This window comes from Cetorhinus maximus, chromosome 25 (genome assembly GCF_964194155.1).
Source record: "Cetorhinus maximus chromosome 25, sCetMax3.hap1.1, whole genome shotgun sequence".
Taxonomy (NCBI): Eukaryota; Metazoa; Chordata; class Chondrichthyes; order Lamniformes; family Cetorhinidae; genus Cetorhinus; species Cetorhinus maximus.
In genome coordinates, this window is record NC_135903.1 from 31128400 (window position 1) to 31141509 (window position 13110).

The 13110-nt window shown below is 40.8% G+C and overlaps 1 protein-coding gene across 3 annotated transcripts in view; it reads right to left on the reverse strand.

Moving 5' to 3' along the window:
• Window positions 1-230: 230 nt before the first annotated feature.
• Window positions 231-13110, reverse strand: part of nbr1a (NBR1 autophagy cargo receptor a) — a 69125-nt gene continuing 56245 nt past the window's right edge. For all 3 annotated transcript variants that reach the window (XM_078529723.1, XM_078529722.1, XM_078529721.1), the window contains 3 exons: window positions 11515-11587; window positions 8774-8873; window positions 231-3900 (listed from right to left, as the gene is read on the reverse strand). In XM_078529723.1, the coding sequence (XP_078385849.1) occupies window positions 3727-3900; window positions 8774-8873; window positions 11515-11587 (347 nt within the window). In that variant the 3' untranslated portion in view covers window positions 231-3726. The remainder of the gene's footprint in view (window positions 3901-8773; window positions 8874-11514; window positions 11588-13110) is intronic.

Here is a 13110-nt window from a genome sequence, read left to right on the forward strand (position 1 = left end):
CATTCACATTTGAAAGAATGTATTACCTTGAAAATAACTTTGGCCTGGAAGCTTCACATTTTCGCTAGCTGTCATGGAGCAGTATCACATCTATGCTGAGTGACAAACTCCAATGAAAACACAGAATACAGAACAAATGCCCTTAAACGACTGGCACAAAACCACTTTAATTTCAGCTGTTTTGGGATATTACAAATGCTGGAGAGAGAGAATTACTGATGAGACCTCAGTTTATTTCAACAATATTTTTATTGATTCATGTATCTTGGAATCAAAATTCCTTTACATCACATTTTAAAAGGACAGAAAAATACAGATCTGTAAAGAATGTTGAGCAATCTATGCAAGAGTCTACACTCTAAAATTGGTTTTAAAACAATTACATGCAAATGTTGACAATGTGCAAATGAAGCCATCAGAAGTTACTGAAGCATTAATTTTTATTTTAATATACTGCAAATTTTGAGATAAATTATGTGCAAAAAGGATTCATGGATGTAAAAATATGGATGAGCTGCAGAAATGGTTCAATGGTTTCTACATATGGCATAACTATTATGTTCTTGAACATGGAAATATACTTTTGTCTCCAGTTTTTACTTTAAAGAAGGACATTTCCTTTGATTCCTAGTCCCATAATGTAAGGTTAACAGCCACTAACTGTAAGATGAAATGGTACCAAGGAAGAACCTATTAATTGGCTGAATGCGAGTATGCACCTTTCATTCAGTCCATTCTAAATAAGTGAAGTCTAGCTGCGTAAATGTGTAAACCGCTGGTCAGTATAAAACTTGTTGACTAGGGAATCCCTAATCAGTATTAAACCCATCAATAAGCATTTCAGTTTTAGATCCTGTTAAAATACTGAGAGCCTATTGATAGCTTGAATACTTTGCTTTTAAGGTAAACTATTAGCATAATTTTATTTTTTCCAAAAGGTACAAGACAATCAGGCGTTATGTTTTAAACTATTATAGTGCGACAGAAGTTAATCTGCAAGTCATGTCATGGTGCAAGGCTAAATACGTTTATGAGAACACATTAACTTTTTCTTGCATTCTGTAGCCTACTTCATATCAATTTCAAGAGTTCTGGATTAGGATCACACAATTATCTGAAGCAGAAACACATAGTTAAGTACATCATAGTGCTCATGAGATTTAAAAGCTTGGGGCATGAAGTAAAATTGCAGAACACAAATTATAACAAAAATACAGGAGATCCCATCTTAGCCATACACAGTGTACTGTAGCACTAACTTACTGAATGGACAACTTCAATAGCAGTTAAAGTAGAAATTCCTATGGTCAAAGCACTTACTTTTGAGCATTAGAAGACATTCGTAAACTAACAAAAAAAATGTCCACCAATACTGTAAATATTGCTGCATCCTTCGTGTCAAAACCTCACTTAGAAATGGACAACGCAGAAATCAAGTCAAACTTTATGATGTTTTCCTTATCTTGGCAGCAAAGTGGCTAAAATTGAAGGCTAAAAGTATTTTGAGAATCTGGATTTCTGTAGCAAAATCATAAATATAATGCTTTTTATCATAAAAAGTGCAACTGCACATTAATTTCCAGGTAAACAAACTGTGCTGACAATAGGTTTACCAGCACTTCCTTTTATTTTAATCGCTAATGACCAGCTGTTGAAGGAAAAAAGAACAAAAAGTGAGTTGCTTATTTGCCTAAAATGTTATTCTACTGAGAAAGCTGGCTGTCTATATTGCCAACATGTTAAGCACTTGTTTAATTCCCTTTAGAATACCCAATATTTATTTTTTGCAGCTACTTGAAGAACAGGGTTTCCTGGAAAGCTGATTAGTAACCAATTAATTCAGCTTGTATTAATTCAAAAACATGAAAAATCCATCATTATCTTGCACACTAGTTTCATTTTTTAGACTATGAATGAATCCAGCAACAGCTGTCCTTGTCAGAAACGTCTTAGTCGCTGCCGTACCAATTCAGTCAATGTAGCAACCAGCAGGTTGAGCTGACAAAAGTTTTGCTCTTGGTAGGCAAGGGGAAAAAGAGGAGTGAACACAACACCATTTCAAAGTCAGATGTGAAGATTCTAGAGTTATTCAGGGTTTTTTCTTGAGCCAAAATAAAATTGGAATCACACTCCATTTTTGGGTATGTATGTAGGAGTTAACAATTATATCTACATTACATTTCAAAAGTACCAAGATTGTGAAACAGCTGGAGTGAAGGTTCCAATGGCATAATGAGCAACCAGCTTCAGAGGAATCTTAAAAATGTAGAATTCTTCAAATCAGCCATCTATTGACAGAAGTTTGCTAAGAAACATTTAATTAACAACTGCCACAGAGAGCATTTTCCGGACTGAAAGAGTGGGTTGTTTCCTTGGGTGGGGAATATAATTATAATTGTGTGCATTGCAACACATACAAAAGCTGGTTCCTACAAATCTGGAATTATCTGTATTTGAATCAATACATAACCCTCAATCTACCTCAGTCCTAAAGGGGAAAAGGGAAAGATGCCACATCATTTCAAAGTCCAATTTAGTGGTTTCAATCCAAACATTAGTGTGCTATTATTCAAGCAGGACTATGAAAATGGCCAGAACACAAGAATGTAAAATGCCAACTCTGCCATATAGCTGAGACTATTCTACTGAGAACATCCACTCAACACCAGATCCTTAAAAGCATATATAGGTTGGCAACTAATGCTACAATGATCATTTCAAAACACACAACTTCCACATACTGGAACAATAGGAAGAAAACATAAATAAAAGACTAAAAAAATGTAATGTTTTGACCTAGTCCACCAGAACAGGATTTATTTCAAATTAAACTTTTCCTACTGCCATTTGATTAATGTTTTAAAACAGATTGATTATGACATTTTCAATTTTGCGCTATGCATATTGTTACACACACACGCGCGCACAGACAGACACACACACACTCTACTTTCCATAACCCAAAATAATGTTACTAACAACAGCAGACCTGTTTCTTAAACTAAAGGCTATGGCAAGTGGCTATTATTGTTAATGTAGGTTTCCATCATATTAAATATTTGAATTTTACAGCAAATTTAAAAAGCTGATCAAGCACAGAATTAGGTTTGTACTACGACAAAATGGATGATCTAAAATGAAGTTTCAATTGTATCTGTTCAAATGGGTACGCCATGCTAATAGAATTTTCTTCCCTGGAAGAGTCACAGTGAAAGAAGCATGTTCATGACAATAGGTCCCTAAAGCACACTCATTGCATTGATACAGGTTCGATGTAGTGTTTAATTGCATACAGAATCCTACTGTGCATGGAATATGGCTTTTCAAAACTAAGTAGTACATTACGTAATGCAAAAAAATCTTTAATGTATTGAGTGTAGTATAATTTGAGAGGATATCAGCATCAATGTGGAATAATTTTCCAAAAATAATCAACCAGACTCAAAGACAGATAAACACATCTTGAGCTGTTTTTCTTCTGGCTTTAACTTTATAAAAACCCACACACTTAAAAAGTGAAATGTGGATTAATATGGAATAGAGAAAGCAAGCGCATTATTTTCTCAATAATAAATGAACTCCGTGTTAATGCAATGGAGCACATTGCTGAAAATGAATTCTGAGGATATTGATATTGTCATGTGGATATTGTCCTTGATTACTGCTATTGTGCACAAAAATGTGGCAGCTCCACATTAAGTGGCGATCCATGTATCCTGTGTTTATTCAGTGGCGGTTAGCATACCAGTCGTTCTCACTGATGTAGAGAAGTTCAGTGACAACTTCAATGAGATTGTTGCTATGCTTTTTGAGCAGTTTCATATTTAGTTGTTTGTCACAAAATCCCATTTCAAAAAGAATATCCATCATGGATGCTGTTTGATTCTCTGTTGCTTCAGCCTATGCAGAGAGAAACAAGTTACAAGTTGAGTTCAGGAAGGCATATTTCCAACTTATCAGTTGCTTGAAATCATTCTTTATCATTAGCACGGAGCTTTAGATACATTTAGTTGCTTTACTAATCACCTGGATGATCAGTGGATAAAATCTATTGTTACTTACCCAATCATAATCCGAAGATCCATACCAGCTCATCCTTTAACCTTAACTTTTATAGTTTCTGTTCATAATTATAATTATTCGTTCATGGGATGAGAGCATTGTTGGCACAACCACATTATTGTCCATCGCTAACTGCCCTTAAGGTGGAAGTGAATTGCCTTCTCGAACCATTGCAATGCAAATTTATTGATCAATTTCCTTATTCAGTCATGGTAGCCAGGCCTTCAATATACTCCCTCCCCCACACCAGCCCCCTGCGCACCCCACCACCTTGTAAATACTTCATTTGAACCCTTTCCATGTCCTGGTTAAATATTTCCTATTGTTGATTTATTGTTCCGTCTGCCAATTTTAATCGGCATTTAATCTGCATGTGGCACTTGTTAAACTTACTATAATAATGCTTTTTGCAAATCAAGCATCCTTGTCCTTAACTTCTCTTTTTCCATTATTCTGGGACAAAATATTTTGTATAGCTAGCCTCTACTCCCTTGGAATTAGTCCAGCAGCCCTTCTTTCCACTTCATCCAAAAATCTGATATAACTACAACTACAATTTATATTGCACCTTACACGTGATAAAACATCCCAAGGCGCTTCACAGGTGTGTTATAAAACAAAATGCGGCACCGAGTCATGTCAGGAGATAGTACGGCAAATGACCAAACGCTCGGTCAAAAAGACAGGTGTTAAGGAGCATCCTAAAAGGATAGCGATGTGAAGAGGCTTAGGGAGGGAATTTCAGAGCTTAAGGCCCAGGCAGCTGAAGGCATTACCACTAAATGGTGGAGCGACTGAAACTGGGTTACTCAAGTGGTCAGAATTAGGAGGAGTGCAGATAGCTGGGAGATGCCCTTTTTAAAATAGGGAGACCAAAATGCATGCAGTACTTCAGATGTGACTCTTGTTATGAACTATGGCTCTAGTTAAAAAGGTCAGCATTCTGTTTACTTTCCTGACTGCCTGTGACCACTGTATCAATTGTCTTGTCAACCTGTTTACCAAAACCACAGATCCACCACCCGTTGAGAAGATATAATCATCTCTCCATTTAGTATATGATCTACATCATTGTTCCTTGTACTGAATCTTGCAAGTTTACACTTTTTCACATGCAACTGCATTTGTTTATTCGCCATTCACAGATGTAGCAATTTTTTAATTCATTCACAGGATGTGGGCTTCACTGGCTGGGCCAGCATTTATTGCCCATCGCTAGTTACCCATGAGAAGGTGGTGATGAGCAGCCTTCTTGAACTGCTGCAGTCCATGTGGTGTAGGTACACCCACAGTGCTGTTTGGGTGGGGGGGGAGAGAGAGAGAGAGAGAGAGAGAGAGAGAGAGAGAAGAGTTCCAGTATTTTGACCCAGCGACAGTGAAGGAACGGTGATATATTTCCAAGTCAGGTTGGTGAGTGACTTGGAGGGGAATTCCAGGTGGTGGTGTTCCCATCTATCTGCTGCCCTGGCCTTCTAGATGGTAGTGGTCGTGGGTTTGGAAGGTGCTGTCTAAGGAACCTGGGTGAATTCCTGCAGTGCATCCTGTAGGTGGTACACACTGCTGTGACTGTGCGTCAGTGGTGGAGGGAGTGAATGTTTGTGGATGTTGTGCCAATCATGCAGGCTGCTTTGTCCTGGACCGTGTCAAGCTTCTTGAGTGTTGTTGGAGCTGCACTCATCCAGGCAAGTGGGGAGTATTCCATCACACTCCTGAATTTATCTTATAGATGGTGGACAGGCTTTGGGGAGTCACGAGGGGAGTTACTCGTCGCACGATTCCTAGCCTCTGACTTGCTCTTGTAGCCACAGTATTTATATAGCTAGTCCAGTTCAGTGTCTGGGCAATGGTAACCCCCAAGTTGAACAGTGGGCGATTCAGTGATGGCGATGCCAACGAACATCAAGGGACGATGGTTAGATTCTCTCTTACTGGAGATGGTCATTGCTTGGCACTTGTGTGGCACAAATGTTACTTGCCACTTGTCAGCCCAAGCCTGGATTTTGTCCATGTCTTGCTGTATTTGGACAAGGACTGTTTCAGTATCTAAGAGCCGCGAATGGTGCTGAACATTCAGCGAACAGCCCCACTTCTGACCATATGATGGAAGGTCATTGATGAAGCAGGTGAAGATGGTTGGGCCACGGACACTACCCTGAGGAGTTCCTGCAGCGATGTCCTGGTGCTGAGATGACTGACCTCCAACAACCATAGCCATCTTCCTTTGCACTAGGTATGACTCCAACCAATGGAGAATATTCCCAGTGATTCTCATTGACTCCAGTTTTGCTTGGGCTCCTTGATGCCACACTTGGTGAAATGCGGCTTTGATGTCAAGGGCAATCACTCACACCACACCATGGGAGTTCAGCTCTTTTGTCCATGTTTGGATCAATGCTGTAATGAGGACAGGAGCTGAGTGGCCCTGGCAGAACCCAAACTAGGTGTCAGTGAGCAGGTTATTGCTAAGCAAGTGCCGATTGATAGCACTATTGATGACCCCTTCCAGCTCTTAACTGATATTCGAGAGCAGACGGTAATTGGTTGGGTTGGATTTGCCCTGCTTTTTGTGTACAGGACATACCTGGGCAAATGTTCCACATTTCTGGGTAGATGCCAGTGTAGTAGCTGTACTGGAACAGCTTGGCTAGGAGCGCGGCAAGTTCTGGAGCACAAGTCTTCAGTGCTATTGCCGGAATATTGTCAGGGCCCATAGTCTTTGCGGTATCCAGTGTCTTCAGCCATTTCTTGATATCACATGGAGTAAATTGAATTGGCTGAAGACTGGCATCTGTCATGCTGGGACCTCCAGAGGAGACCGAGACGAATCATCCACTCACTTCTATAGATCGTTTCAGTTTGTGCACATTGATCAAACCATCATTTGTCACTGCTCCCCATTTGGTGTCATGTGAAAATTTAGTCACCCTGACAGAATTCCATCCTCATTTAATAAAATTATAAAGAGGTCCCAACATCAAATCCTAAAAATCAACTACCTTCTGGATTCTTCCCCAGTATTACAGCTATCTACCAAACAGCCAACTACTATTCCCAAAGGTTACATGGTCATCTGTTCCATAAGTCCGAACTTATTGTAGCAACACAGTCAGCGACATTCATCATCTTATCCCTGTCTGTAACCTTGTTTCAAGACAATAACCTTTCCACCGTCTAGAAGTATGCACAGTGGAGAAAGGGAGCAATAGGCTCAAACTCTTATCTGTCAAAGTAGTATGAACCATTAAAGATAGATAAGCAAGCCAGCACTTTTTTTGGATTAGTATCTAGTAACCGATAATTACCAATACAGTATAATTTGTTTAAATACATACCTGGTTCAGGTTTGTGCTTAAATCGGGTAAGTCATGACAGCTATATAGGAGCTCCAGCAAAATATTCTTCACCTCTCCTTTATCAGTCCTTCTCCCACCCCATGCAAACCATACTCTGGCTAAGATATGCAGGTGAGCAGCTCTCTGGCTTCTGCTATTCATTAGCTGACTACTACTAAGTCTATAACAATGGTCCAAGGTAAACCCTCAAATCAATTCTATAAATGGAACTGCATAGCCACAACTTGACAATTCCCTCAAAGTCTTGGTCAGAATTAAAAATCTGTAGTATAGGGAAAAGTGCAAGAGCAGATGAATATTCCACCAAGCCACAGTATACTGTGTTAATATATCACTCACAATCAACAGAAAATACTAATCCAGCTATAAACATTACTTGATAACAAAATCTTGTTTCATCAGGACTGAACTCAATTTTTCAATTAGAAAAAGGAGGCTTAGCATCAACTGGGAAAACTCAGCTACAAATAACTGCAACTGCATCAAATATAAATGGTTAACGCAAGCAATACAGAGAATGTCTTATAAAGATCTGCATGCAGCACAGGCCTCTAAGTAGAAATGGGCTCTCGGCACTTTGTTATTAGTATGTCACCATGGTCAGCATTTTCCCATCGGCGAGCGGGGTCCCAACATCACCGCGCATCATTTCGATTGTCAGTTTGGCGGGTGGGCAGCCGACCCGGCTGTGCGCCCGCCGAACTATCAAAGGCCTATTAAGGCTTGTTAAAAACCAATTAACTCAATTTAATGAGCTGTCCGTCCAACCTTAAGGTTGACGGGCAGGTGAAGAGCCCAGGCGGCCTTCGCATTTTTCATGAAACCTCATCCACGGGCGGGATGAGGTTTCATGAACTTTTTAAAATCTAACAAAAATTTATACATTTATTCTTTGACATGTCCCAGCTCATGTGAAAAGTGTCACATGAGGGGACATATTTTAAAAGTTTAAAAATCCTTTATTTTAAAGTTTAAGACTGAAACAACTCTCCCTGAGGCACCTTCATGCCTCACGGAGATCTCTGCGCTCTTTCGCGCGCATGTATGGAACCATTCAGGGAATCCCCCCCCCCCCCAACCACCTGTACAGGGAGCGCTCAGTGCTTCCGGGCGCGTGTCACGATGGGCGGGCCAAATAAGGCCCGCCCACATAAAATGGCAGTGCAGCCCCAATTGGGGCCGCCGATCAGGTTCGTGCCCGCCCCCGCACAACCTCCCCAACGGGGGGAAATTTCAGGCCCATGAGTACAATGGTCATGTTAATCAGAAAGGCACTAAAAACCAACTTATGAACATTCTAAACTGGGTAACAACAGTCTCCAAAATGGTTTTATTTAAAGAATATTAAAAAAAAATACCTGTGTCACACTGGTGTCCCCTGCAAAAAGAGCCTTATAAGCAGAGGCCGCCACAGACAGGGCTCCCTTCACCAGTTCACCAGCAATGCCACTATGGTGTCTACAAAGAAATTTGAAAAATGGAACACAGACTTCAGTTTGTAAAAATGATTCTGATTAGTCCTGCTAGTCAAGCTTAAGTTGGGTATTTTTAAAAAAAGCTACTTTCAAGTTTAGAAAAAACACACTTCAATGTTCCCCATCCCAAGCTTTTGTTCCTCTCTCCTAAAGGCAGAGTACTGACAGACATCACCGGCCATTCAGTCCATCATATCTGCACTGGCTGGCTCATTCGGAGACCTGATCTCCCACCTTCTCCCGAGGGGCCATGCACATGCTTCTTTTTCTACCTTCCTAGCTTTCCAGACCCCTCATGATTTTGAATATCTCTATCAAATCTCTTCTGAGTTTTCTTCTTGCCAAGGAAAACAGTCGTAACTTCTCCACGCAATCTTCAAAACTGAAGTTCCTCGTTCCTGGAACCATTCTTGTGAACTTTTTCTGCACTCTCTCCAATGCCTTCACAAACTTCCTAAAGTGTTGCACCCAGAACTGGACAGAATGCTCCAGCTGAGGCCGAACTACTGTCTTCTGCAAGTTCAACATAACCTCCTTGCTGTTGTACTCTATGCCCCTATTAATAAAGCCTCGGATAATCTACGCTTTATTAACCTCCCAACTCCCAACCTGTCCTGCCACCTTCAATGACTAAGACACATATACACGCAGGTTCCTCTGCTCCTGCATCACTTTTAGAAGTGTACCCTTTATTTTGCATCGTCTCTCCATTTCCTTCCTCCCAAAATGAATCACTTCGCATTTCTCTGCATTGAACTCCATCTGCCAACTATCCGCCCATTCCACCAACTTGTCTGTGTTCTTTTGAAGTTCTACAGTATCCTCTTCACAATTCACAATGCTTCCAAGTTTTGTATCACGTGCAAATTTTGAAATTGTTCCTTATACACCACGGGCTGGGTCATTAATATATATCAGGAAAAGCAAGGGTCCCAACAGTGGCCCCTGGAGAACTCCACTACACACCTACCTCCAGCATGAAAAACATCCATTAACTACTATTATTTTCTGTCACTTAGCCAATTTCGTATCCATGTTGTTACTTTTCCTTTTATTCCATGAGCTATAACTTTGCTCACAAATCTGTTGTGCAGCACTGTATCAAATGCCTTTTGGAAGGCATCACATCACATCAACAGCATCACCCTCATCAACACTCCATGTTACCTCTTCAAAAATCTCTAACAAGTTAGTTATAGACAATTTACCCTGTAGAAATCTGTGCTGGCTTTCCTTAATTAACTCACATTTGTCACTGTGACTATTAATTTTGTCCCGAATTCTTGTTTCTAGGAGTTTCCCCACCAAAGTTAAATTGACTGCCTGTAGTCATTGACCTTATCTTTACACCTTTTTTTGTGCTGAAGTGCAACATTTGCAACTCTCCAGCCCTCTGGCACCGCCCCCCCGCCGAGTTTAAGGCAGTCTGAAAAATTATGGTCAGTGCCTCCACAATTTCCCCTCTCACGTCCTTTAGTACCCTTGGATGCATCTCATCCAGTCCGGGTGCCTTATCCACTAACAGCCTATCCAATACCTCCTCATTAATTTTAAACCCTTCTAGTGTCTGAATTACCTCCTCTTTCACCATGACCTGGGTAGCATCATCTTCCTCAGTAAAAACAGATGCAAAGTATTCATTTAATACCCCTGCCTCCATGCATTAATCCACTTTTTGGTCCTTAATTGCCCCATCTTCTTCTTCCACCACCCCTTTTACTATTTAAATGCCAAGAGAAGACATATAGTGCCACAGGCTCTCGTTGCTTTCTGCTCCCCAACCAGCCATTCCACATGTGAGGCCAGTCACCTAATGTTGGGAAGACTGTTCAGCAACAGGAAAATCTTAACTGAACCTTATCCTGTCCTTCTCTGATCAACACAGGGGCTTCTGGAAGGTGACCAGGAACTATGGCTGATTTTGCCCCTGAAGGATTTGGATGACTTATTGCTCCAGCTAAGGTCAACTAACTCAGCTCTATGGAGCCAATGGAGAAAGGTTTGAAAATAGTATCACCTGTTTGCTCATTTTGTCTTCTATTTGTCTTTAACGTAAAGAAAGAACTTGTATATATAATGGTGGATCTCACACAAGAAGCTTCATAGTCATAATATTTCATAATGTTTGAGATGTTTTAACTGATGTAATATACGAAAATGCAGCAGCCAATTTCAACAAACAGCAATGACATAAATCAGCAGATAATCAATTTTAGTGGCACTGGTCAGCGAACTCACCTGCTCCTCTTCATATAGTGGTTTGGGGCCTATTATGTTCATGTGAGGGGTCAGATGGGAGCTTCACATGAACATTTTATTTAAGGTGACACCTCAGTTGTAGACTAATGTGTCAGCCTAAATTTTGTGCTCAAGCTGCTGGACTGGAACTTGAACTCAGTTTTCTGACTCAAAGGCAAGAATCAATTGAGCCAAGGCTAATCCTGAGTAATATTTCTGCTGATACGCACAACAGTTATCACTAAAATTACAAAATTTGGATGGATAAAATACATCTGCATACTTCTACCATGACCATTTTCAGCTCCAGCAAAAGAAAGCAGCTACTGTTATATTACAAAAGCATATTTTTAATAGAAAGTTTGCATAGGAAATAGTGTTATCACCTTAAATGTGGGCACTGTCTTTTATTCATGGTCTTTGGTGGTTCTGTACACTCTACCTCCAAATGTGTAGACACTAAGAACAAATAGTACAATGATTACTCTTAAAGTATTAAGATGGTTGAAAGGCAAAAAAGGTTTGCTGACTCTACAGTGAAAATAAAATATTTACTCCATTGCACCATCAGAAAAGCTCTCATATGGTGGCAGCTTTAACTAATCATGCATTTGTTATTAACAGCGGCTGAAAGGCTGCATTCGTAATTGTACAGCCAATCCAGGTATCTGGTCAAAATAGTATTTTGAACACAGTACAATAAATATGGGAATTAAAACAGAAATGCATAGCAATTAAAACCAGAACTAATACAGGTCACACCTGTCATTTTTCAAATGCTGATTTGTGTATTTTCACCATTTTTGGGGAGATGATTTTCGCCAGCTCCTTTAGGTGCTAAAGAGCCTCTGAGGTGGCCAAGTTGGTGTCTAAAGTTGAAATGCCAGTTTAGCCCACATTCAGCCATCTTGGTAAAACAGTGAAAGCTTGCCCCAGGAACAGCCATCCAGAGGATCATCAGGGCTGCCGACTGCCACTTCAAGTGCCTGCTGGTGCTCTTTAAGAAGGCTGCATGGCATTTGTGGCTAGTGCATGATCAAAAGCCCTCTCCCAACAGAAACTAGCTGATTGGGAGTAAACAATTTGTTGCAAAGGATCTTGCATGCTATTTAAAGCCTCTTACTGTTCATTTGGTGCTGGAGGTTTGAAACAGATTTTTGAAACACATCGAAAGATTTTCTGGGACACCATTGAGACTGCACCAACACTCTAGCAAAATTTATTCTGAGGACTTCACCTAAAAGAGTAAATGTTGAGCTACTCTACCCTGTTGACACTATGGGTCACAATGAGAAAAAGAGCGCTTGGTCACTGGAACCTTGCTTGGAGTCTCCAATGGTCTGAAAGGGAAGAGATGATGAGGCCAGGCAGAGCAGTGCCAGTTACTGGAGGAGAGACCGACAGGAAGAAGAGGGGCTCCTTCCCCACTTTGGGTACAGGACATCTCTCCTCTTCTGGACCTTGTCCACCAGGACCCCCAATGCTGCATCTGAGAACATATATGCCCTGTGCCATCCTGAAATATGCTGCTGTGCATCAGCCAGCACACTCCACACCTTCATTGGAAGTGAGTTTTCGGAACCCATGGGCTGAATTTTGCCGCTGGCGAGCAGGGGTGGGGCCCGCTCGCCGACGCGTAAAATGATGCAGGATGACGTCAGGGAAAACCACTGACATCATCCCGCCCCATTTAAATTTTCAGGAAGGCGGGGGCACAGTAAAATCAGCTGTGGGCCCGCCGACCTGTCAATGGCCAATTGAGGCCATTGACAGGATCATTGAATCAATTAAAGGACCTGCAGGCCAGGAGCTCTGGCGGCAAATAGAAAAAACATGAAACCTCATCCACTGGCGGAATGAGGTTTCATGTAGCCATTTTAAAAGTTTAAAGTTTTAGTGTAATTTATGAACATGTCCCATCTCGTGTGACATTGTCACATGAGGGGGACATGATGAATTTTTTTTTTCTATTTTTAGCGTTT